Raw genomic sequence first — 26,754 nt, 5'->3', positions numbered from 1 at the left:
CATCTTATGCCACAAAGCTGAGGCTACAAGGTTGTTATAGATCAGGACTCTTCCCCTATATGACAACTGGGGTAGCAGCCATTGCCATTTAGACAACCGAGCGCACACTTTCTCCACTAATCCCACCCAATTCTATAAGTCTTTTATAATCTTCTCTCCCTAAAAACACCCCTAAATATTTAAGACCAGTTCTACTCCATTGTAGATTACCAGGAAGTGTTGGGCTACTTTGGCTTAAACCACACCACAGAGAGCATCACTTTTTCCCCAGTTTACCTTAGCTGATGAAGCTTTACCATAAATCATTAACATATCCTTTAAGACTTTAACATCTTCAGCATTTCTTAAAACAACAGTAATATCATCAGCGTAAGCCGAAAGTTTAACAGAGTCATTGGTGAAAGAACTATTTACTTGTAAACCCATTAGTTTTTCCCTTAATTTACACAAAAGAGGTTCAATAACCAAGCTGTAGAGTTGACCTGAAATTGGGCACCCCTGTCTTATGCCCCTTTGTACTTTAACAGGTACACTGAGACCACCTGCCATCTCAATCATGCATGTGGCATTGTTATATAAAAGTTTTATCATATTGATAAATGGCTCTCCAAACCCAAAGGCCTCCAATACTCTGAAGAGGTACTGATGATCAACTTGATCAAATGCTTTTTCCTGATCCAATGATAATATTCCCACATTTGTATTATTATACATAGCATAATCAATGACATCACGTACTAAATGTAAGTTATCACTAATACATCTTTCTTTTATACAATACAACTGGTCCTTGTGTATAATTTTATACAATATTTTGTTTAACCTATTCACAAGACACTTTGATACAAGTTTATATTCAGTGCAGAGAATTGCCACTGGTCTCCAGTTCTTCAATAAGGTAAGATCTCCTTTTTTCGGAAGTAAAGTTAAAATAGCCCGTTGACAACTCTTAGGTAAAAAGCCTGTATGAATACATTCCTGCAACACTTCAAATAAATCAGTTCCAATTATTGTCCAAAAATGTTTATAAAACTCACCAGGAAGTCCATCTATGCCTGGAGTACGGCCTATAGAGAGTCCTGTAACAGCTTCAGTTAATTCCCCAAAAGTAAGTCCAAAATCCAAAGCGTTTCTCTCTTCTTCATTTAAACGTGGAAGATCTTTTAAAAATTCATTTTGAGTTTGAATGTCTATGTTCTCAGCCGAATACAAGTTGGAATAAAAGTCCACTGCTAAGTGTCGCATTTCCACAGGGTTAGATGTACAATGTCCATTACTGTTTTTCAAACTGTGCATTTGAAGTAGGACCATCCATATCTCTCAATGACACAAATTTACTTCTCACAAGAGCTCCTTTAACTCTTTCATTTAAGAAGGAGCTTAGTTCCAGTTTCTTTTCAGACCACTCTGTTATGTTAGAAGAAAGATCTCCCAACATGTTCTTCTCAATGACCAGAATTTCTTTTTCAAGCTTCTTTAAAGTCCGTTTCAAACACAAGGTTGAAAGAGAAGTAAATTGTAAATTTACCACCAAAGAATAGTGTTTTCACTTTTCCAGGCTTCCCAGAAATGTTTAAAAGATTCACAAAAACTCTTATCTTGTGATAATTTTACATTAAAATGCCAGTAAGCACTTTTATTTTTCTTTGATGCCAATGTACAATTAACACTTATAAGTTTATGATCAGTAAAAGATGTAGGGATGATATCTGTATTTGTCACTCTATTTTTCATATTATTTGATAAACAAAATATATCTAGACGTGCTGCTGAGATTGTCCCATCATTCACTTTTACCCAAGTATATTGTTTTGTTAAAGGATTATTTCCCCTCCATATATCTGTAAATTTAAAAGTTTCAATGACATTAGTCAACACTTTAGGTGACTGAAAATTAGGTTCCTCTCCATTTATATCAAGTAATGCATTGAGTGTGCAATTCCAATCACCAGCTAAAAAATATTAAATCACTTTCTTGTTCTTTTAAAAACATTCCAAGTTTGTTAAAAGTATTTATTCTATCAGTCTCTTTATTTGGTGCATAAATATTCACAAAAACAAAAGAAAAACCTTTTATTTCAGCTTTAACTGCTAATAACCTTCATGTTTCAATTTCCTTTTTGTACAGAATCTTAGCTTTGACAGATGAAGAAAAAAGAATTGCAACTCCTGCACTCAGATTTGTTCCATGAGTAAGAAATCACTAATTTCTCCACCACAGTCTCCAATCTACCCCATTAACCACATCACTATGGGTTTCTTGTAAGAAAATCACATTCAGATTTTTTAACCTGATAAATTCTAAAACTGTGTTAGCCTTCTTCCTATCCCTCATCCCATTAACATTTAAGGATCCCACCCGTATTGTTTCCAAAAGGAGGAGAGAGAGTTGAAAGATCACAGTCAGAAAAAACAATCTTGCCATAGTGATTAGTTAAAAAGTCCCCTTCTTTAGTTTCCCTTTTTCAACATTGATTCTCTTTCGGATTTCAGTGACGTGTTTCTTTAGTCTAAAACGTTTCTGTTGCGATAGCTCATCAAAACTACAAACTTTCCTTGCTCTCACAACAGATGATATAAACTTCTCCAAATCTGGAAAAAACTCACTGACATCAGTACTTTTTCCTTTAGTTTCATGAAGAAACTCATTAATTTGATCCACAGTATACAAGTCCTCACTAGCCACCTTAGACATCTCTAAACCTTCTGACCACTGTTCATCATCTCTCATACTGTCTTCAGTACATTGAGACAGTCCATCCAAATCATCATCTTTTTCTACTGCGTGTACATCAGTCACATTCTCATTTTCCACCACCTTTACAACAACATCACTAACACTCATAACAACAGCAGCGCTGTTTCCAGCCTGCTCACTGCTCTCAGCATCATCATCGCTTTCACTCACCTGCTTTTGCCCGTTATCCTCCTGCAGCAGCCTCCGCTTCTTTGCTACTTGTTTTTTCTTTCATGTTACTGTATCTCCTGCAGTATCGGCCACAATCTCGCTAACATTTAAAGTGAATTAAGAAACATTAGAACTTGCCGCCTAAAAGACAAAACATGTTTGAGTGTGGCGTTTTTACATCCTAATGGTATGTTCCTAACAGGAGTAGCGATTTTACCAAAACGACTTAACTCTTTTACAATAGCCTCATTAGAGACAAACGGCGGTACATTTGAGATCGTAACTTTAGTTGCAGGGGCTGCTAACGGAGTTACGGGCAAAAATGTTTCTTTGATCTACAATCCAGTTTCCGTGATCTGATTTACTAACTGCTCTGTTTTCAAGAATACGACGACTGCCTTATTCATTCGTGATGCTGAGAGAATATTTTCAAAACCAACTACTTCTCCCACCACCACTAGAACTTCCTCTACACTCACGCCAGCCTCAGGTACACACCTGTTGCCATTACGTGGCGACAGGTGTGAGATACCCTGACTAGATTCACATGCCATACCGACGCGGCGAGTGGCTTAACACATTCAATACAATGTTAAAACCACAGTCCAGTACAATCTTAACTAAATGTGAGAAAGAAAGAGAAAAAAGAGTTAAAGATAGAAACAATTTTTCCAAGCACGCTCTATCCAACACGCTCTACTCGCACCACTACACTTGCACATGCGCAGAGAGAGAGAGCGAGAGAGAGAGAGAGAGAGAGAGAGAGAGAGAGAGAGAAACTTTTTTTTTTTTTTTTTTTTTTTTGCTACTAATATTAACTAATAATTATAATAATCATGGTGGATTATTCTATGTTGTCTTATGTTCTATAATACACTCACACATGACATTTAAAGTCACAGCATCAGAGAATTTCTCTCCAGGTTTATTGTTGGACTTGCACTTGTATTCTCCACTGTGATCAGATCTGATCTTTGAGATGCTGTAGATTCTTCCAGATCCTACAAACATTTCTCCTTTAAACCAGCTGAAGTTCAGAGCAGGTGGGTTTGAATCACTGATGCAGATCAGAGTCACTAAATCTCCCTCAGCTAGTTTACAACATGGGCTCGCTGCTACAAATGTGGGCTGTGGAGGATCTAGAAGTAAACTGATGTTTTTTTTTTTTTGTTTTTGTTTTTTAGCTATATATATATATATATATATATATAAAGAGTTCAGATGCAAAACCAGCTAAAAGACATCTCGGTCAAAAATGAAATAATGATACTGAGTGAATGCTCTTGACACATATTATACGTCCATCAAATACTTTTATATATATATATAAATATATATATATAACTATGTCTGAATTTATACTCACACATAACACTGAGATGAACAGCAGGAGAGATGTAAGTGTGTCCATGTAGAGCACAGCTATATCTGCCTGCATCCTCTCTTCTGACTGACTGCAGCAGGAGTTCATTGTTTCTGTCTCTTCTCTCAGTTAATGGCTGTGAGTTTCTGTACCAGATGAATGTTGCTCTGTCAGTCAGAGTGCAGCTGCTTTTACATGTCAGACGGACTGAATCTCCCTCTGTCACTCTCTCAGGAGACTCCACCTGAAGATCTGAACACAACACACACATTATATCTAGTGCTGCTGTCACACACTCATTATTATTCAACATAATGCACAGAAGAAGAGGGAAACCTCATGAAAGTCACCTGTGACAGTAAGACTTACTCCTGGTTTACCAAGCCATGTGCCATCAGGTTTATCAGTGATGAATCTGAAACAGTACATGTGTGAATCTTTCTGTGTCACATGATTCAGTCTGATGGTGCAGTTCTGCTGTTTATCTCCTAGATACTGAAGTCTCTGCCTGTATTTAGGGTCCTTGGACAGATCTGGAGGATCTACACCCTTTACAGGGTTTTTGGTCCAGAACACATTCATGATCTTATATCCAGTAGGGTATGTATAAGTGCAGCTCATTATCACTGATGAGTTCTTTAGTGCACAGATGCGTGAATGACTGTAACTCACACCCCAATCAGCACTAGAAACCCCTGAAACACAGAATTCATACTGAACAAATTAGCAGAAGTTTGTGCACCAGGGATGCAGGACAAAATCTTGTTTGCAAAATCTCTTTTGAGTTTCTGAAGTGTTAAAGTGACTCACTGTGAATCATAAGCAGAAAGATCAGAGGAAGATGAAGAGCCATTCCCAATGACACCTACAACAAATGTAGCTCATTTATATTGGTCTGAAGTTTGTTTTAATCTCCTACTGTAATTTTTATAGGACAATGCTCAATGCTTTCCTATTTATCCTGGAATTCTCTTACTGCCATGAGTTTATCTCTGTTGCAGTGGCGTGCACATTGAACATCATGCTATTACTGTTACTAATCCTGCCAAACATGTAGATTATATTGTCACCATCCACCAAGCCAACTGGGTAACTTCCTGGAAATGCAAGACATGCTGTTGCCACTCTCACTTCATGTTCACCTCTGAGACTCGCCTCTGGTTCGCTGTAACCTCCACTCTTTGCCATATCCAATTCCTCTCTGTGTCATCTGCTTCCCTCCCTGCCATTAACCTCTTCTTTTCTCTTGTACTGCCACTCTCTTCTCCACCTTAACATCCTGCCACTTCCTGGCCAGCACGTGCAACACCCTCCAGCTTACAGATGTTCTATATGGCCAGTGTAGATAACTGTAATTGTAGTCAGTTATTAATTACATGACAAATTTGTAGCTAGTAAAATAATATGATTTACACATATCAGTTAATGTAGTCAGACTACTTTCTGATTACTTATAGATTACTTTTGATGTAACTCGTTTTGATGTACCATACTGATAAAAAAAAAAAATAAAAAAAAAATAATAATAATAATAATAATAAAATAAATAAATAAATAATAAATCCTTGCATTACATGTACAAACATTAATAAACATTACAGTATGATTTCCGTCCAGACTGATAAGTGACAGATCAGACCAGGTACCAGGTGTAAACAGGGCCTTAGTACACATATAATTCACAAAACTATAATGAAGTTTACCATACTAAACTTCTAAGAAAATAATAAGAATTGGGGTGAATCAATAAATTATGCATAATTTTCTATCATTGTGTGACTAATATGTAATTATGTAATAATCTAATTGTAATGCAATCTAATTACAATTACTTTTTTTTTTTTTTTTTTTTTAATATGTAATCGGTTACTATCCAACACTGTCCATGACCATCGAAACAAGAGCTGCTGCAATAAAATGGAGTAAGACACAAGACTGAGCTGACTTGAACAAGCATCAGTCCCACTTGTCCACTTTTCCTCTAATGTTTCTGTTGCCAAAAACTCCACCAAATTTAAATCAGCAATACCTCAGACACCCGGAAGCTATTTACAACTTTATCTTCTCTATACTATACTATAACTATACTATACTCTTCACACTTCTCCTGCACCCAAACATATTACACCCTTCTCTTCCGTCTCTCTCCCCATAAATAACAAGGTCTCCAACTTCTCTGTGCCCTACAACCTGTCCATTAGATTCAATCCCATCCCACCTACTACAGGAGATCTATCCAACACTGCTACTCTCTCTGAATCACATCATCAACTTTCCCACCACAGTTAAGCAGGGACAATACACATCTCTGTCTGTTGTTTGAACCTGTTGTCTCAGGTTGCAAGCCAATGCAACTAGGCTTTTGCAGATGATTCAAAACATGACCAACGTGTCTGATCTTCAACCTGCCTAAGAACCAGAACCCATGCCATGCACCAACCCTACTGTTTTTTTTTTTTTTTCCACTTTTAATTTTTTTGATGTCTCTTTTGGCTGGTAAAGCTTTGGTTGACCAATATTGTGTTTCTGGTGAAACCATGTGGTGTGATCTCATTCAACTTTTGGCTGGTAAAAATACAACACATCTGTTTTAAAAACCATGTGTAATCAAAAGACAATACACTGGTCTGATAGAAACCATGTGTAATCACAAGCTCATAAAATAAAATCAACACTTATCTCAAAAAGCAAAACTGTACATATTTATAGTTCCTGTTTGTAACCAAGATACAAAACCATCTGAATATCTGACTTTAAATCTTAGTATAGTTACTGAAAAAAAATGATTAGAATGAATATGAAATAATGTTCTTACCTGTTTCACCAATGTTAATGACCAGTGACAAAACTACAAATAATCAGGGTGAGGCCAGTATTGCCTTTTTTCACACTATGACACGTGATTAAAACATTTTAAAAATGAAGATATGACACTTCAGAGCATATAGCAGAAACAGTTTTAAATATAGATGCAAGCAGCGATACGGGGCCAAGCCCTAGAAGAGGATGTAGTGCAGTGCAGAGCAGAAAGAACAAAAACAGCAGAAATTGAATGAACATGAAAAACAGCCAGTTCAGAATTATTGGTGAGAAACTTATAAACATAAGTTCAAATTAAAATGAACACAGCATGAAAAAACAACAACAACAACAACAACAACAAAAAACATACATTTCTATTTTCGGGACCAACAAAGATTTGTACAACCCTCATCTGGATAATTAATCAAAACAGCACAACATTCCACGCAATTTTATAAAGTTGCACCACACAGGACTCAAACCCACAACACGACAGGCTTGAGCCACTCAGTTGACGCACATTCATCAGGCACCAGAAGACTGTGTGATCATATAGAGACAGACAGATGTCTGACATTTCACAAATGTAAAGTTTTGGAAACAGCACCGCATGATAAGGCCAATTAATTATTTGATTTGTTTAATAACTGGTTTTGTTTAATCCCCTGGTCAAACATTGTAAATACAAAGCATGAATGCATTTTAATGTATTTTATTTTATTTAATGTTATTTGGATTAATTTCTTGTATGGCGGTTTGTTTCTCTGTTATAGTATGATTATTATGAATGTCTGTGAGAACTTACAGCTGTGTTTATGTTTGCCTATTTTGTTCTGTTAAGATGTCGTTAAAAAAAATAGTGCTGACCTAATAGACTTGTTGCTCTGACATCTGTGGCAAGGCAGATTTTGCTGTCCTCTGCACACTGAGGACATCTGCTGGTCAAACACTTCTAAATACAAAGGAAAATCTGGAAACACAAGCTGCAGTAGTACAATACAATTTAATAAAATGCCAATATACAATATCTTTAAATGCACTGAAATATGTAAAACTTTACATACAATGACGTATTGCATGATTATATTAGTTTTTTAGATACTGTTTGTTGTAAATGAACACTGTTTTTATGTCAATTCATGATATAATTTCATCAGTACCTAAATAAAATAATTTTCACACTGTTTCAGTAACACATTAATCTTAGCTTTGTGTACAGCAATTGTTGGCTCTTTTGACAAATTGCTTGTAATTCAACATTTGTACAGTAAGTCACTCTGGATAAAACCAATTGCTAAATTAATTTCTGTAAATCAAGACACTACTGTCAATCATTCAGGGCTCCACCCACAGAGAGACAGAAAAAGGCTGTAAAATGTTTTGCCACGTGTCCCAAACACTACGGCCAGTCATCCTGAAAGAAAGAAAGTAAATAATACATTAGTAAATAATACACTTCAAATCTCTGATCGGTACAAAAGGACTTGAATTATATGCTGTGCACCACAGTCAGAAGATATTTGATATCAAGAGTGAAAACACTTACCGTTACAGTGTCATACACAGGTTCAGTCGACTCAGCATCATAGTCTTTAAGTCTGTCATCCTGAGGTCCAGAATGATTCATCTTTGCCATTAAAGAAAAAAACAGAATACAGAAAACGGAATCAAAAAGTTGACCAACGATTGATAATTACAATGATATAATAACCATATTAGCGTCCACACCAATGGAATAACTATAACGGTAACTTACCATTATATTCTCATACAAAGGTTCAGTCGTCTCAACATCAAATGCTTCATATCTGTCTTCATCAGGTCTGGAATAATCCATCTTTGACTTTGAAGAAACAGAGACATAACATTAACCATAGCAATATTGGAGTCTCAAACACTGTAGCGCCACCAAAAAGCTTGAATTTGCACTCATGTTATTGCAAATGACTATTGAACCATTAAGTTTAGAAGCAAATTTCTTCCTCTGATTCCTTATTGGCTCATGCTGAGTCAATATTAAAGTTTTTATGTGTCAAGATATTTCACAATTTTGAATCATTCAAAAAACTTGCTTTTTCAAAACAAACTCGTCCAACAAGGTTAGTCTGATTTATTTTTTTTTTTTTGGCTCAGGTCATCTTCAGACAATGCTGGTAAAAATGTACAGAATTCAAGTTGATTAGTCAAACCGTGCTCAAATAATGCATGAACAAATTTGACATAGAGCACAGCAAAATAGACGTGAGGCTATATCTCTGTGGTGTAATAGCCATGACCTAAGGCTACCTGCACCATTCGGCGCCCAGTGGTCAGGAAATATGAGAAATCACTAGCAAATTAGTTTGCTAATTACTTCTGATTACTTCTGGTTTGGCCAAAAATCACAAGACTGGTCTCTTTAAATTCAGTGCAGCATACAGATTCGAGCCATATCTAATTTACCCATGTCAGCAATTTTGGGTTTCTGCTATTTAGAATTTTGTTGTAAAAGGCTATATTTTAATATAGGTATGGACGCAAGGTATGGACATATCATCATTCCCTAAAGGAACTCAAACATTTAAAAAATTATAATGAAATAAAATAAAATAAAATAAAATAACTTTTGATTTGTTTTGCCTATTGTCATGAGGCTGGTCTTGAAATATTCTTTGGATCAAGCTACGGACATTGACACCAATTATGCAAAAACTTACTGTCTGCCATTTGATTTTATTTGAAAACCTACTTTTTCAAACTCTTCTTATAGACTGATTTTCACAGAATTTAACTCAGATCATCTTTAGACCATGCGGACAAAAAGTTATTGATTTTGTATCTGCATTTGAGGCTTTATCTCTGCAAAGCTTTGATATATTGACAATTTTGTATGTGCCACTGTCACCTCACACTGACCACACCACATCAGTTTGGTAACAGTGCCACATATTGGTCAAAAATGATAAACCTGTGAATCATATAACTAGTGATTATATTTGTCTTTTTGACTAAAACCATCTTAAAATGACTGTAATTGCTTATTGTAGCAGTTGGTCTGATGCTTCATTCCATGTTTGCTCCTTATTTTGCCTCTGCTTGCAGCTATATTTTACTTTGATTTGTGATTTTGAATCCAGCCCTCACTGGGTTCATGATTTTGGCTTCAACAAATTACACAATGTATATAAGCAACAAGTTTCAACTTTAATATTTTGTTCATTGAGATTGAATGTGTTGTTTAAGCAATGCAGTTCATTTACTGATGAGACTATTGACAATTGAACTCATTTTGCTCACCTGAGTTTCAGGTTTGTCTTTTCTCTTTTTCACCATGCATCTCCTTAAAATCAACAGATGTGTTACATAAAAGAGTATAGAATTAGTATGTTGTATTAGAACAATATTGGACTCAAATGCATTTCTATTATGGGGTAATATTTCATTGGTCTGCCTTGTGAAGCATTATTCACATTTTATTTCTAAGATGAAAAAATCTTCAATATTTGTAGAAAGCTGACCCTAACAACTTTTTTTCTCTCTCTTTAATGAAGGTTATAAATGAGGTTAAGTATCTGTAAACAAATACTAAACACATCTTACCAAATCAGCAACATTGTGATGATAACTGCAGCTCCACAAACCACTCCAGTGGATATGTATATTATCAGCAGATGCCCTACAACACAGACAAAAGTGTAAAATATCTGAACAGATTCATTTCAGAAAGAGTAAATGAGCTGCTCTACCTTTAACAGTGACAGTAACAGCGTCTGATCTCTGAGATCCATGTTGATTGTGAGCCTCACAGTAGAAGCGTCCACTCTGTAGTGCACTGAAACTCTGTCCAGATCCAACAGCTGAGGATTCATCCTCCTTAAACCAGCTGAAGTTCAGAGCAGGTGGGTTTGAATCACTGCTGCAGATCAGAGTCACTGAATCACCTTCCTCTGTTTCAGCAGATCCATTTATGAACACTGAGACATTCCTGGGTGGATCTAAATCAAAGAAACAAACAAAAGTATTTATATAATTAACAATCATATTAAAATTGACAGATTTTTAGAAGATTTTATGCCACAGTTACTGAACCATCAATAACTCACACATGACGTTTAAAGTGACAACATCAGAGTATTTCTCTCCATGTTTATTTCTGGACTTGCACTTGTATTCTCCACTGTGATCAGAGCTGATCTTTGAGATGCTGTAGATTCTTCCAGATCCTACAAACATTCCTCCTTTAAACCAGCTGATTTTTGCAGGTGGGTTTGAATCACTGCTGCAGATCAGAGTCACTGAATCTCCCTCCACTATTTCACCAGATGGACTGATGGACACTGAGACATCTCTGGAGGATCTAAAACAAACAAAAAAGTGTTAAAAATAGTTTTAATTATAATTTTATTAAAATGATGTTTACAAAATGTCAGTTACTGAACCATCAATTTTACATGGATACTGAAACTGGAAATATGTACATGTTCATTTCTGGACTTGATTGTATTTAATGATTCTGATCTTTGAAGTTCTCACAGACCAGTCAGTAAATAATTTCTTTTTGGGCCTCTGATTTCTGAATATTGGTTTGGAGGAGCCAAAATTAGACACTGATTGTACTCAAAATGTTTGTCTAGAGAGAATATGGACTGTAGATATGACTGTGTGCAACTATAAGAGCCAACATACTTTTGCTCATTTACTTTAGATGACTAGTACCTTTTTAAAAAAGTACATATACATAAAATAAAGTAGATATTCACATCTGACATTCAGCTGCACATCAGGTGATGTAAGATAGTGACTGTGTTCAAGTGCAGCACAGCTATAGTTGCCTGCATCCTCTCTTCTGACTGACTGCAGCAGGAGTTCATTGTTTCTGTCTCTTCTCTCAGTTAATGGCTGTGAGTTTCTGTACCAGATGAATGTTGCTCTGTCAGTCAGAGTGCAGCTGCTTTTACATGTCAGACGGACTGAATCTCCCTCTGTCACTCTCTCAGGAGACTCCACCTGAAGAGCTGAACACAACACACACATTATATCTAGTGCTGCTGTCACACACTCATTATTATTCAACATAATGGACAGGAGAAGAGTGAAACCTCATGAAAGTCACCTGTGACAGTGAGAGTCACTCCTGGTTTACCAGTCCATCTTCCTTCTGTTACATTTGTAGTGAATCTGAAACTGTACTCTAGTGAATCTTTCTGTGTCACATGATTCAGTCTGACGGTGCAGTTCTGCTGTTTATCTCCCAGATACTGAAGCCTCTGACTGTATTCAGGATCTTTAGACAGATCTGGAGGCTCTGCACCCCTTTTATCGTCTTTGGTCCAGTACACTTTCATGATCTTATATCCAGTAGGGTATTTATAAGTGCAGCTCATTATCACTGATGAATTCTTTAGTGCACAGATGTGTGAAGGACTGTAACTCACACCCCAATCAGCACTAGAAACCCCTGAAACACAGAATTCATAGTGAACAAAAAAGCAGCAGCTTGTGCATCATGAAAGTTGGTGGGGAAAATGCATGCAAAATCTTCATGTTTCTGAAGTGTTGCAGAGACTTACTGTAAATCATGAGCAGAAAGATCAGAGGAAGAGGAAGAGGAAGAGCCATTCTGACTGATATCAGCTTAGCAACACCTACAACAAATGAACAATTGATTATTTCAGCTGTCATGAAGCAATTTTATTTACAGAAGTTTTGCTTCTTTGCAGACCATTCTAAAGTTGTTTTTATCTGTAATTTTTTATAAAACAATATAAACATGACTGTCAGTCTAGATGCTGATGTTTGTGGAGGTTCAGTCAGTCTTAGTGTGAGTGGTTTAGAAGCATGCAAGAACCGTTTCTTCCTCTTCCTGTCCAGTGCAAATCAAGAGAGTTTAGAATAAAAGTAAAACAAAGACTGAGAGAGAATACAATGTCAGCATTTCTTTCCCTTATACACAAGATAAAAACATACACACATATGTTTCTCTATTCACTGGTCAGCATCAACATTTGCAATCATTCTCTTAGACCAACATCGCAAGACAGTGTATGCAACCACTCTAAAATCAAAGCTGCATAAATAAATAAATAAATAAATAAATAAGATTTAATCACACTTGACATAGAACAAATGACTTTCTTGCTAAAAACCAGCTTGAAATTTAAATGCTGTTTTATTGCTGTTTGGGGTGAAAGAGTGTTTTAACAGCAGCTGTGTTCACTTCCTGAGCTGCCGGAGAATCATATATTAGTCAGAAGCACATTATTTTTAATCCTCTGCTTTCTCAAACAAGGCTTAAGGCTAGTCCCAGACAAAAATGCATGTTTCAGCTGTCTCATCTGAAAATAACTTGCATTGACAGATCTTAAAATATGTGAGTGCCATTGTTTTGTCTCAAGATGCACAACAGTAATGTTAATTTCTAAGGCATTTTTTATAAAAGCTGCTTAAATATCCTGATTTAACAAATGCCTAGTCTTGTGAAACCAGACCAATATCTATCATTTATCTGTAGAATCAGACCAAACTGTGTAGATTTATATTTACGTACACATATGTAGCTATATTGCAAAACTATTCATATCCCTTTATTTTGTTCACATTTTGTTTTGTTGCAGATGTTAAACTGCTTGAAATAAATGCTTCATTTAAATGAGTATGATTTGGAAAGCCAGACACCTCTCAATAAAAGGTGCTTAAAAAAAACAAAACAAAACAAAAAAAAAACAGCTGAAGATGCATGTCTGAGCAAAAACCAAGCCCCCAGGTCAAAAGAACTTCCAGAGCTCAGAGTCAGAATTGTGTCAAGGCACAGTTTGGAACAACTAGGATTTTTCCTAGAGCTGGCCTCCAGGCCAAACTAAGCTAATGGTAGAAAATAGTTTTTTTTTTTTACGCCGAGAGAGGGATCCGCCCATTTACCCCTCCTCTTGATGTAATTAGCACCACAGGGTCTAATGTGGTCAGAAGTGGTTGAAAGTGGACAGATTAAAATTCCAGGTGTAAATGACTATGTGTCTCCATTGCCCACTTTTGATCCAATCGACCAAAATGCATCTTAACACCAAGTGTAAATGTGAGACCCCAATTGTTGGTCATTCACAACTGATGACACTAACATTGTTTTTGCATGTGTAAATGCATTAAAAGAATGGTGGTTCCATTAGACCAATAGAGGGCGCTATGTGAGTGCAGTGTGTTGCAAGTCGTCTGCTGAGCTGCTGGTTATAACCCAGCAAGACGAGAGCTGATCATACGCACATTGTTGTCCTGTCTTTATTCCACCATTCTACAGGTTAGTCAACTGTTTAATGTATCAGTCTTGATGGATGTTTAAAGAACAGATGTTAGTGCATATCAAGTGCTTTAAATCGATTCCTTTTGATAAAGTTTTGCATGTTTAATTGTTGATTGAATTCGCGATGTTAACCCGCGATTGGAGATGTATGCTCTGTTATAGTGTATACTGAAGGTGAATATTCTTGAATAAGTTCTTGATTAACAGTTCCTACAATGTTTAGTTTACTTTAAAAATGCATGTGAGCAATCTAAAATGGGTAAAACATTCAGAGAATGTTATATTTGTGTATGTATTTGGCATGGTTGAATTAAGGAAAAACTCAAGAGTCCTGACACAGAATCAGGCACGTGCACAGGTAGGGCTCAACCTGTGCAGAGCACATGCCCTTTTTGTAATTACACTCAGAAGTGCCCTTTTTTGGGGGGAGTTTTTTTTTTTTTTTAATAAATCAATGCTATTGGTAACCCTTTACACCTGTTTGTCTTTTTAACAAATATTTAACCAATTAAAGGCATTAAAAAGCGTATCTCTTAGAACCGCTCAAACTGTCAGTCAAACTTCACAACTCCGCCCCCTGAGCGCCGCGAACATATGTTTCAGCACATCAGTCAGAGTCATAGAGCAGAAGCAGATGAACGTCTTCGTCTTGTAACGGTAAAATATCTTGGCTGAATAAGTGCGACGTTGTCTTTATGAAGTAAACACTAGTATGTCTATAAAGGTTCATATAATGCATCACCACACCGGTGTGGTTTTAATGATGGACAAATGATGGCCCTTTTTTCACATGCCCCTCAGAAGGTCTGTGCACGGCCCTGCACATAATAGCATGTGAATATACAAATCAGCGATTGGCTGATGGACAGATCTTCATGGATAAGTTGCATATTCACAAGAAAGAGATGAAACAGTGGACATTTGCATAAAAAACAATTTATTGTTACATTCTACTCTATATCTGTTATTGATTGTTCTAATGTGAACATTTTGGAAAAATATATAACCCAGCAAGACGAGAGATGATCACACGCACATTGTTGTCCTGTCTTTATTCCACCATTCTACAGATGTTGCTGGGAACACTTAACTGTCAGCTGATACAGTCATGTACCCGCTACATAAACAGGGCCCAAGAAGCCCTGTTCAAATATGCAGGTGATCATATATGCAGATGGGAGAAACCTACAGAAGAACAAACTCAATCCACTCCTCAGTGAAGACACATAAAAACACACTTGGAACTTGCAACAGAGCACCTAAAGAACTCTCAGATTGTGAGAAACAAGATTCTCTGGTCTGATGAACCTCAATTCCAATCATAATGTTTGGAGGAAACCAAGCACTGCTCATTACCTGCACAGTAGCATCCCAACAGTAAAGTGTTGTGGTAGCAGCTTCATGCTGTGAGCTGTTTTTTCAGCAGCAGGGACTCGTCAGAGTAGAAGGAAAGCTCGATACACCAAAATATAGAGATAGTCTTAATGAAAATCTAGTCTAGGGCATTCAGAACCTTAGAGTGGGCAGAAGGTTCACCTTCCAACAGGGCTCTAAGCCAGTGGTGTATCAGTCGGCTTTGAGTATACCCACTTCTAAATACACTCTGATGCGCATCATTCACTAGCGCCTTGCAAAAATCTAAGCCAAAATCATGACAGTCCACCACATGAATAGCTAATCCAATAATGCAAATATTCCCTAAAAACACAGTAAAGACACTGATGCGGTCAGGACCGTGGCACCGGCTTCGACCCGTGCCCACACCGTCCCGCACCCCAGTCAGAGAGGATGCCGATACTGACAGAAATGCCACCTGTTCATGAGCAACAGCATGTCAGGGGAGGCTCACAGAGCGGTAAAAAAATTATTAGTTATTGATTACTTTTTCTCACGCAGAACAGTTCATTGGATGCTAACCAGTCAGGGTTCAGGAGTGGCCACTCAACTGAAACTGCACTACTGTCAGTCACTGAAGCCTTGCGGATTGCAAAAGCTCATTTTGCTGGATCTCTCTGCTGCTTTTGACACAGTCAATCATCAGATCCTCCTCTCCACCCTCTCATCACTGGGTATCACAGGGATTCCTCTTCGCTGGTTTGAAGCCTATCTCACGGGTAGGTCTTTCAGGGTGGCCTGGGGAGGGGAGGTATCCAAAGCACATCATCTGGCCACTGGGGTTCCTCAGGGATCAGTTCTTGGACCCCTCCTCTTCTCCATTTACACTACATCACTGGGGCCCATCATACAGGCACATGGCTTCTCTTACCACTGCTATGCTGATGACACGCAGCTCTATCTTTCATTTCAACCAGATGATCCAACAGTAGCTGCACGGATCTCAGGCTGCTTGGCGGCCATTTCGGAATGGATGAAACAACATCATCTACAGCTCAACTTGGCAAAGACTGAGCTCCTTATTTCCCTGCCACTCCGACTCTACAGCATGATTTCACCATCAATTTAGGTACTTTAACAATTAACCCATCAAGTTCTGCCAGAAATCTTGGTGTTATCTTTGATGACCAGCTGACTTTCAAAGACCACATTGCTAAAACTGCTCGATCTTGCAGGTTTGCCCTACACAACATTAGAAAGATCAGGCCCTTTCTAGCTGAGCAGGCCACACAACTTTTTGTCCAGGCTCTGGTCATCTCCAGGCTGGACTACTGCAATGCTCTTCTAGCCGGTCTTCCCTCATGCACAATCAAACCTCTACAAATGATTCAGAATGCAGCAGTACGACTGGTCTTCAACGGGCCCAAAAGGGCCCATGTTACACCTCTCTTTATCACCCTGCACTGGCTCCCAATTGCAGCTCGCATCAAATTCAAGACATTGATGCTTGCTTATAGAACAGCCACAGGCTCGGCGCCCACCTACCTCCACTCACTGCTACCAATCTACACTCCCTCTAGAACTCTGAGATCCGCCAGTGAGCGACGCCTCATTAGCCTCGTTCAGACTGTCAGCCCAAATCCGTTTTTGTCCATATCTAGATGGAATCGGATTTGAATAACTGACTGTCCACACAGTCATATCACAACTGTTCAAATCCGATTCGTGTGTCCATAAGCGCTCTTTCGTTTTACGGAATGTGCATTGGTTTCTATGGCAATGCCGTTGCGTTGTTATGCCAATGCTAAAATCAACAACAACAGCATTACAGTTTGCAATATAGATGCTGTCTTGTGATATGACAATGTTGCCGTCGCGTTTGGGGTTTCTAAACTCAAAGAGGTGCGTATACTAGCTGTATATTGTCTTTTCCCACTTGATTTGCAGTTCGCAACAACCCAAGCTTGTTTCTGCAAAGACGTTTGTTATGTTTTCCACACAAGTGTCTTACGTGTTTACGTTTTACGTGGCATGAAAACGTTAAAAAGCAGAAATCCGATTTGAATAGGATTCCAAACCACATACGAATGTAGCTCGAAATGGATTTGACCAAATTGGATTTCATGTAGTTTGTTGCTGTTCAGACTACCTAAATATGATCGGATTTCAATCGGATTTGCATACAAATCGGATATGGGCCGAGGCTATTGTACCATCACAAAGAGGCACAAAATCACTTTCCAAAACATTCTCTTACACCGTTCCTGGCTGGTGGAATGATCTTCCCACCGCTATCCGGAATGCCAACTCCCTAACAACTTTCAAGCAACTGCTGAAAACCCATCTCTTTCGACACTACTTGACTTAAAAAAAAAAAAAAAAAATTAAATAAATAAATAAATAAATAAATCTTTTTCTACTCTTTTCCCTTTCTAGCTTGTACTTATTTGAACAATGCCTGTTATATGGTAATTTGAGCACTTCGTAGGTCGTTTTGCCTCTTTAGGACAAATCGCTTGATGTATTCCCCACCTGTAAGTCACTTTGGATAAAAGCGTCTGCTGAATGAATAAATGTAAATGTAAATGTACTAGTTTGAACATTATAACATTGTACATTGTAATAAAAACGATACCTTAAATAAATTAATATACCTACTTCTCCAGGCACCACTACAGCACTGCTCTAATCACACAGCAAAAGTGGCTTATAGACAACTCTGTGAATGTCCTTGAACCCAATCAAACATTTCTGGAGAATGCTGAAAATATCTATCAGCCCCCATCCAACCTGACAGAGCTTGAGAGGTGAAGAGGTGAGGAGAACAATGGTAGATAATTGCCAAATACAGATTTTCGCTTTGTGGTGTATGGAATGTAGAATGATGTGGAGAAAAAAAAAAAGTTAAAGCAGTTTAGAATAAGGTTGCAATATAAAATGAGAGAAAAAAAATGAAGGGGTATAAATACTTTCGCAAGACACTTTACACTCCGTACCCCATCACCAACATACAAAACCACTTGACCTTGAACCTTATAGTTAGTGAGAAGGTTCCTGGATGACATATTGACGAATTTCTCCTACACCACAAACACACAAAAGGGATGTGATGATAATGAAGCTAAAGAAAGATAATAAAAGTAGCTCTTACCTGTTTCACCAACACTCATGAACAGTGACAGCACTACAAATGATCAGGACAAAACCAGTACTGTGGTTTTCACACACTGAAGGACACTCTGATGTGATGCATGTACCTAGCATTTTAATATGTGTTATGACACTTCGCCTATGCAGAAAGTGTTAACAAGGTCATCATCATAGTGTTGTCAGTATACTAAAGGCATACAACAGAAGTTAAACTGTGAGAAGATTTATATCAGTACATATATTATTTTTCAAACTTAATATGTGTATGTTCTCAATGAACCAAGCAAACAATTGCTTAATTGTGCATTTAATCATTTTTTACTAATGAATAGCAATTTGGTAATAAATTAAACAGCAACAACTTTGAAACATGCAGATGAAGCAGAAGCACTAGGACATTACAGCTACATCCTCCGAATGTCTAAATCCTTATTAGGTCTTCTAAGCATTTTCTTCTAAATCACTAAATATGGTCATAAATAGTTTTGCCTCTAGTGAAAAAAGTGTGAAAAAAAAACAAATCACACTAGCATCATCTTTTGATCACATGACCCTCATAAGAGTCAAGGCTGCCAACTCTCATGCAGCTGACGCTCAGCCATTTTCTAATGCTGTGAAAAACACTCTCAGACAAAAGCAAGAGCACAGATAACATCACATTGTCAAACCAGATTTGGTAATTAAGCAGACAAACTCAGCTTTTGGTTCCAAAAATATACTATCCAAGAAAAGCTGATTATTGTTTAACATCTACACTATTTTTATTTTGTGATAACTATGTATATGTCCTTAACAGGGTGGAATACTTTCAGAGCCAATGGGCCTCATTTATCAATCTAACATAGAAACGAGCACAGATCTGAGCGCACAAATCAACTTACGACAGAGTTCACGTGTGATTTCAGCTAAAAACAGTCGTCATTTAAATGTCACACCCCTAAAAACACCCCGGTTTAGAAGCCTTACCCCTAGAGTTTACGACACAGAGAAACAAAACCCGGCCAAAAAGAGGAAGTAAACTCATGAAAGACATGCCTTTCGCCTTAGGCTATATTTGAAAACAATGGCATTCATTTATACAGTATGTACGTTAAAGGTGCAATAGGCAATTGTCTTCAGAAACATTTTTTTGTTTGTTATGCTGGTTGAAAGTTCTAAATGTATTTCTATATATTTATATATTCTGTGTGTAACAGAGTGGCGGGAGACAAGCGGATCCATGTGCAAACTTTTATTATATGGACGAGACATAGACATGGTCAAAGGCAGGCAGGGTCGAACAACAGCAGACGGGTACATAGACAGCAAGACGAAGAGTAATCCTTAAACGAGCGAGGGTCAATCCAGCGGCAAACGTTATCCGTACGAGGGCTAGGCAGGAGAATGGTCAGACAGGCGATAGATCCGACAAGCAGGCAACTAGACAGACTAAACGAAACAACAAGGCAAAACAATAAAAACTAGACACAGGGAAACTTGGAGAAACGCTTTGTATGAATGTAACACAGTTCAATACTCGGCGGTGAGTGACTGGAAGACCGGGGCTTTTATACAGTCCGTGATTGGTGCAAATGGTAAGAGCAGTGGCTGATGGGAAATGGAGTCTGGGGTGTAGTGCAACAGTCTGAGTGTATAAACAGAGTGAGAGCAACATCTGGTGGTGAGCGGTCCGCAGCTCACCGACCAGATCCGTAACATAGCCCCCCCCCCCAAAGAGCGGCTTCTAGACGCTACACACAAACCATAGTCCAGGGGAGCGGTGGGGCGGGGGTGAGACAGGGCAAGGGCTGGAGGGCCAGGTCTGTGCAGAGGACCAGGTGACTGGGGCAGGACCGACAAAGCAGGAGCCCACCAGGGTGGAGCTGGAGGCAGTGCAGGAGGCACAGGAGCCCTCCAGGGCGGTGCCGGAGGCGGAGCAGGAGGCGCAGGAGCCCTCCAGGGCGGAGCCGGAGGCAGAGCAGGGGGTGCTGGAGCCCTCCAGGGCGGAGCCGGAGGCAAAGCAGGAGGCCCTGGAGCCCTCCAGGGCGGAGCCGGAGGCAGAGCAGGAGGTGCTGGAGCTCTCCAGGGCGGAGCCGGAGGCAAAGCAGGAGGCCCAGGAGCCGGAGGCAGGGCATGAGGTGCAGGAGCCCTCCAGGACGGAGCCGGAGGCAGAGTAGGAGCCCTCCGGGGCAGAGCTGGAGGCGGAGCAGGAGCCCTCCAGGGTGGAGCTGGAGGCAGAGCAGGAGGCCCAGGAGCCCTCCAGGGCGGAGCTGGAGGCAGAGCAGGTGACGCTAGAGCCCTCCAAGGCGGAGCCGGAGGCTGAGCAGGCGACGCTAGAGCCCTCCAGGGCGGAGCCGGAGGCTGAGCAGGAGGCGCCACAGTAGGCGGAGCGGCCCTCCGGGGCGGAGCAGGAGGCGGAGCAGGAATCTGCGTCACGGTCTGGGACCTTGGGAGAGCAGGGACAGAGGAGGCAGACAGAATAGGGGAAGAAGGTGCAGCAGCCCTCCAGGGCGGAACAGGAGGCGCAGCAGCCCTCCGGGGCGGAACAGGAGGCTGCGTCATGGACTGGGACCTGGGGAGAACAGTGACAGAGGATGCAGACAGAAAAAAGGGAGAAGCAGAGAGTTTAGTGGTTAACGCCCCCTCCATAAGAGGTTCTACGGCAAGCTCCGACACCTCTGGAGGCATTGGTGCAGCTTCTCTGATGGGGAAGGCCTCTGGAGCAGACTTGAGACCAGACGGGACCTCTGAAGCAGGCTTGTGATCAGACGGGAGCTCTGGAGCAGGCTTGTGATCAGACGGGAGCTCTGGCGCAGGCTTGTGATCAGACGGGAGCTCTGGCGCAGGCTTGTGATCAGACGGGAGCTCTGGCGCAGGCTTGTGATCAGACCGGAGCTCAGAGGCTGACTTGGGAACAGGCGTGACCTCAGTGGCTGACTTGTGAACAGGCGTGACCTCTGGAGCTGACTTGGGAACAGGCGTGACCTCAGGAGCTGACTTGGGAACAGGCGTGACCTCAGGAGCTGACTTGGGAGCAGGCGTGACCTCAGGAGCTGACTTGGGAGCAGGTGTGACCTCAGGAGCACAGTGTGCAGCCCACACACACCACATGACAACTGCCATTAAGGGAAGAGCAGCAGCGGGTGGCAGGGTCTCTTTGCTGGTGGGTTTAGAATGCGCTAATACTACTGGGAGGTTGACTGACTCTGGGCTGGCAGATGAGACGTTACTTGACTCTGGGCGGTCAGACGAGACGTGGTGAGGTTCTGGACAAATAGACGAGACGTGACGGGGCTCTGGGCAGTCAGACGAGACGTGACTTGACTCTGGGCGGTCAGGTGGGATGTGGCTAGACTCTGGGCCGTCAGGCGAGATGTGGCTAGACTCTGGGCCGTCAGGCGGGACGTGGCTAGACTCTGGGCCATCAGGCGGGACGTGGCTAGACTTTGGACCATCAGCAATAACTTGACCTGGCTCGTGAAGATCAGTGACTTTACTTGACTTTGCTTGACTCAGGAACCACGGCTGTGACCTCACTTGGTTTGGCTGTGACCTGACTTGACTTGGTAGGAACAGCTGTGACTTGACTTGACCTGGCTGGAACGGCTGGAACGTGACTTGACTTGGCTGTGACTTGACTTGACTTAGTAGAAACAGCAGCAGTGACGCGACTTGACTTTGCAGGAACAGCAGCTGTGATGTGACTTGACCTTGCGGGAACAGCAGCTGTGACGTGACTTGACTTTGCGGGAACAGCAACTGGTGTAGGTTCGGGAGAAGCTGACATGACGTTAACAGGCTGTGGCTTGGCTGACGTGGTGTGAGCGGGCGCTGGCTGGGCTGACGTGGCGTTAGCGGGCGCTGGCTGGGCTGACGTGGCGTTAGCGGGCGCTGGCTGGGCTGACGTGGCGTTAGCGGGCGCTGGCTGGGCTGACGTGGCGTTAGCAGGCACTGGCTGGGCTGACGTGGCTTTGCAGCCCTCTTTGCGACAGGCTCTGGCGTGGCGGCCCTCTTTGCGACAGGCTCTGGCGTGGCGGCCATCTTTGCGACAGGCTCTGGCGTGGCGGCCATCTTTGCGACAGGTTCTGGCGTGGCGGCCATCTTGTGCAGTGCAGACTCGGGTGTGGCAGCAGCCATCTTACGTGCAGACTCGGGCATGGCGGCAGCCATCTTGCGTGCAGACTCGGGCATGGCGGCAGCCATCTTGCGTGCAGACTCGGGTTCAGGAATGATGGCTTTAGCTTGACTGGACTTGGAAGCTTGACTGGACTTGGAAGCTTGACTGGACACAGGAAACGCAGCTGCAACTTGACTTGACTTAGAAACTTGATTTGACTCAGGAACCGCAGCTGTAACTCGACTTAACTTAGAAACTTGACTTGACTCAGGACATGCATCTGCAACTTGACTTAACTTGGAAACTTGACTTGACTCAGGAAATGCAGCTGAAACTTGACTTGACTTAGAAACTTGACTTGACTTAGGAAACACAGATGCAGCGTGACTTGGCTCTGGTATGGCAGCTGTGACGTGATGGAGCCCTGTCGTCGCCGCCATTTTGTGAATGGACTCCTCCGTCGCCGCCATTTTGTGCATGCGTCCTGACGCGGCCACCATAGTTTGAGCATGCTCCAGCGTGGCCGCCATTTCACGAACGAGCCAGGCGGCAAACGTGTCCGTAGCATCGCGCTCCGGCGCGGCCGCCATTACCGCGCCGTCGCGCTCCTCCTCCGCGACCCCCACAGTGAACGACGAGCCCACACACCACAAAGCATAATCCATAAATCGCTCTAGTGATGAACGCGGCCAAACATCAACAAACTGATCTTCCGTCCTGGTATTGTAATACTTTTACTAACTGTACAATAAAGTATTCTCACGGTTAATGACATGTGATGCCGTAACAGCCACTAGAGCATTTATGGTAGTTCTGTGGCAGACTGACAACTGTGCATGTGCTTAACGTGTGTCTGTAGGTTCTGGAAAGGTGAAGAGATGACTTGCTCTACCGGCATCTGTCTCTTTTTATTTTATTTATTTCCTTTCTGTTTGTGACCTGAGTTGAATGCATACTTGTGTACATTTTTTCTCGCGCAATCATGTATGTGGATGAGTGTGTCGACGTGTGAGAATTTTTATTAAACTCTATAAATATGGCATCTTCTCATCTCCCATGCATTGTTAGCACCACACAGTTTTCCTATTCTGGGCTGTTGAACATTTCAGCTCGGTGTTACAATGTATTGTAGTAATGCTGTCTCTGGTCATCTAGCCTGTGTGTGTTCATGTGTTCTGTGTGTGTTCGTGGCTTTTGACAACAATTTGCAGGGAGTTCGGCGTTCACTTTCAGTGCTATCAGGCTAAAGTTAGCATTTTCCAAGATCTCCTATCCACAAGTTTTCTACGCCCCATGAGGCCTTGCGTCAAAAGTGGGAGCGTCTTCAGGTTCGTAGAAAACAAGCGGGATGTGACACTCATTCATTCATCAGTAGTGATGGGCAAATGAAGCCTTGTGAAGCACTGTTATTTTCCTCTGACTGTTTCAGAGAAAGATTGTGTCTAAAACAGCAAGATCTGGTGGTTAGTAAAAAAAATAAAGCAGCTAAAATCCTGTGAAAGAAACACATCGGACGGAACATTGTCACAGATTCACTGTTACAGCCTGTGAGTTTGTTTGTTGAATTTCTGTCTCTGATAAATTAATTTACCCATTAAACTGTGGCATTAAATGCTAGTATATATCTATATGATGTAATAGATGAATAATGTACACATTAAATGCATATGGCAAATATTTAATTTTCCTGAAATAATTTGTATTTTTCATATTACTCCCACATAGCAACTGGCATCTGGCCCAGTTCTGGGCCAAGCAAGCAGTCACACTTTGACGTACAACTAAAACATTTATTTTTATTTCTATGTTGAATCCATAGTGAGTTAACAACACCATTTCAACCATTTGGTATTCAACGTTGTTTTGACGTTGAATTAATGTTTTTTCATAAACTGACATTATTTCAACCACATTTAAACGTTTAAGGTCGGTCGAATGCCAGCTGGATGGACATTATAAAAATATGATTATTATTATTTTTGATCACTTCAGATGGCAGAAGACATTATTACTTTTTTTTCTACTATTTTCTTGGTAATTACATTACCTACATAAAACCTGGCTCAGCTCACACCACTGACGACAATGATATTGACTAAATGGTTTTATAGTATCATATCAACCACTGATAATGCATTGGAAAAATAAACAAAGGCAGAGACTTTGAGACAAAAGAACAGAGAGATATGAAAAGTCTGTCTTATCGTGCACCTTAAAGCCTGAATGACAGATAATGAGATCAGGGCAGACACACATGCAGTCTAAACCACATCATGGTAAACCATGATTTAACTTCCCCTTTCTGAGTGAGTCCCTTGGTTTTGTGGCCAAAAAATAAATAAATAAGTAAATAAATAAAAAAAAACTTTGAAAAACACTTTGAAGAACTTACTTTACATGTATGGATGAATAGATGAATACACAGACAGCAAGCCAGAGAGAAAGAGACTGACAGGTATTTAGGTAAGATGATGTAAAGGTCTGTTCCAACACACATATATAAAAATAAAGTTTCCATCAGTGTACCAACAACTGACTTTAATCCAAATCTCTCATCTCATAAAAGCTTAATCCAGAAGGAAGTCTTTCTGGGGAAAACATGAGGCGTGTTTGTGTTTAAGCCCCGCCTCCAGATACTTATGTCTGATGACATTTGAGGCTTCAGATTCGTCCCAAACACCTGAGAGCATCGTTCACCTGTGGACAGGTAAGTCTAAGGTAAGACAGATATTATATGACTCACATTGAGCAACCAATCATTAGATTTTCAGGGTTTGAACTGTACATTGCTTAGGTTCTATTCATGTGTATGAATCTGGAGAAGAAGATTTATGTACAAATTTGTGGATTATTTACTTCATATACAGCTGTATAAATAAAGAGATGTGCATATGTGTTTGTATAATATAATCTTAAAAATAAAGGGGCTTCACGATGGTTTAGAAGAACCTTTTTTGTTTAAATGGTTCCATGAAGAACATTTAACATCTGAAGAACCTTTCTGTTTCACAAAAGGTTATTTGTGGCGAAAGAAGGTTCTTCAGATTATAAAAAGGTAAGAAAGAGATGGTTCTTTAAAGAGACTTTGACTGAATGGTTATTTGTGGAACCAAAAATGGTTCTTCTATGGCATCGCTGTGAAGAACCTTTTGAAGCACATTTATTTTTAAGAGTGTAATACTAGAGAAAGAGCCGATTAGAGATGGAGAAAAATTACAGAAATGAATTGTAGAACAGTGATTTATGTTTCAGCTGTTTAAGATGGCATGGGGGGGGAAAAAAATGTTTTTATGCCTAGATGTTCTAGTGCTCAGAGATCTGATATCTATTCACTGATTTTTTTCACTGAACAAATATGCTGATATTCCTATTACACTAAAATAACCCCCTAAAAGAACTAAAACAAAGCTAAAGACAACAACACATTAACTACATGTCATATACTTTGTGGGAACACCTCACTTTCAGATCTGTACAGCCATTTCCTTCACTCACAAGCTATCATAAAACAGAACAACAGACATGGTCACGCCATCTACAGAGAAATCAAATGCACCAGGTAATCAAGAGTTTATGGACATTAATACATTTGTCATATTAAGGTTCAGTAGTTTCATGTTTTAAATACACGGAATTTGATTTTTCCATGTATTATCAGTCTACAGGTTAAGACAATGTGTATTACTACTGGCTTGTTTTCTTTGGACATCATATTGTTTGGTAAGTTTGTAAGACATTTTAAAGCAGATGTTGAAATAATGATCAAATAAATATGCATTCTGCCCCTAAGACAAGAAGTCTGCACGGCATTCAACTCAATTTGAATT

General features: G+C 40.2%; 3 protein-coding genes across 3 annotated transcripts in view; 1 reads left to right on the top strand and 2 right to left on the bottom strand.

Annotated features, from left to right (window-relative positions):
* LOC127158079 (B-cell receptor CD22-like) overlaps positions 1 to 5,131 on the bottom strand; it is a 38,295-nt gene extending 33,164 nt beyond the window's left edge. Inside the window, exon 1 of the mRNA XM_051101227.1 lies at positions 5,082 to 5,131. Coding sequence (XP_050957184.1) covers positions 5,082 to 5,124 — 43 coding nt within the window. The 5' untranslated portion in view covers positions 5,125 to 5,131. The remainder of the gene's footprint in view (positions 1 to 5,081) is intronic.
* Positions 5,132 to 8,264: 3,133 nt separating this feature from the next.
* Positions 8,265 to 18,855, bottom strand: LOC127158078 (B-cell receptor CD22-like). The gene is made up of 11 exons (XM_051101226.1): positions 18,833 to 18,855; positions 12,623 to 12,697; positions 12,166 to 12,510; positions 11,813 to 12,067; positions 11,156 to 11,398; positions 10,799 to 11,047; positions 10,653 to 10,728; positions 10,350 to 10,392; positions 8,830 to 8,916; positions 8,620 to 8,700; positions 8,265 to 8,487 (listed from the first exon to the last, which is right to left on the bottom strand). The coding sequence occupies exons 1-11, from the start codon at positions 18,849 to 18,851 to the stop codon at positions 8,473 to 8,475; spliced, it is 1,488 nt and encodes a 495-aa protein (XP_050957183.1). The 5' UTR covers positions 18,852 to 18,855; the 3' UTR covers positions 8,265 to 8,472.
* Positions 18,856 to 26,346: 7,491 nt separating this feature from the next.
* The window catches only part of LOC127158076 (NXPE family member 3-like), a 62,683-nt gene continuing 62,275 nt past the window's right edge, over positions 26,347 to 26,754 (top strand). Inside the window, exon 1 of the mRNA XM_051101222.1 lies at positions 26,347 to 26,486. Within this exon, the coding sequence (XP_050957179.1) occupies positions 26,450 to 26,486 (37 nt within the window). The 5' untranslated portion in view covers positions 26,347 to 26,449. The remainder of the gene's footprint in view (positions 26,487 to 26,754) is intronic.

Source organism: Labeo rohita, unplaced genomic scaffold (assembly GCF_022985175.1).
Source record: "Labeo rohita strain BAU-BD-2019 unplaced genomic scaffold, IGBB_LRoh.1.0 scaffold_133, whole genome shotgun sequence".
Taxonomy (NCBI): Eukaryota; Metazoa; Chordata; class Actinopteri; order Cypriniformes; family Cyprinidae; genus Labeo; species Labeo rohita.
Note: the sequence above shows the minus strand (reverse complement) of the source record. Positions and strands in the feature narration are given on the sequence as shown.

Excerpts from the sequence above, each read along its gene's own strand:
- LOC127158078 (XM_051101226.1), bottom strand. Across the intron at positions 8,917-10,349 it reads AAGACAAACCTGAAACTCAG|TCAAAGATGGATTATTCCAG; the intron begins GTGAGCAAAATG and ends GTTTCTTCAAAG. Across the intron at positions 8,701-8,829 it reads CTTTGTATGAGAATATAATG|ATGAATCATTCTGGACCTCA; the intron begins GTAAGTTACCGT and ends TTAATGGCAAAG.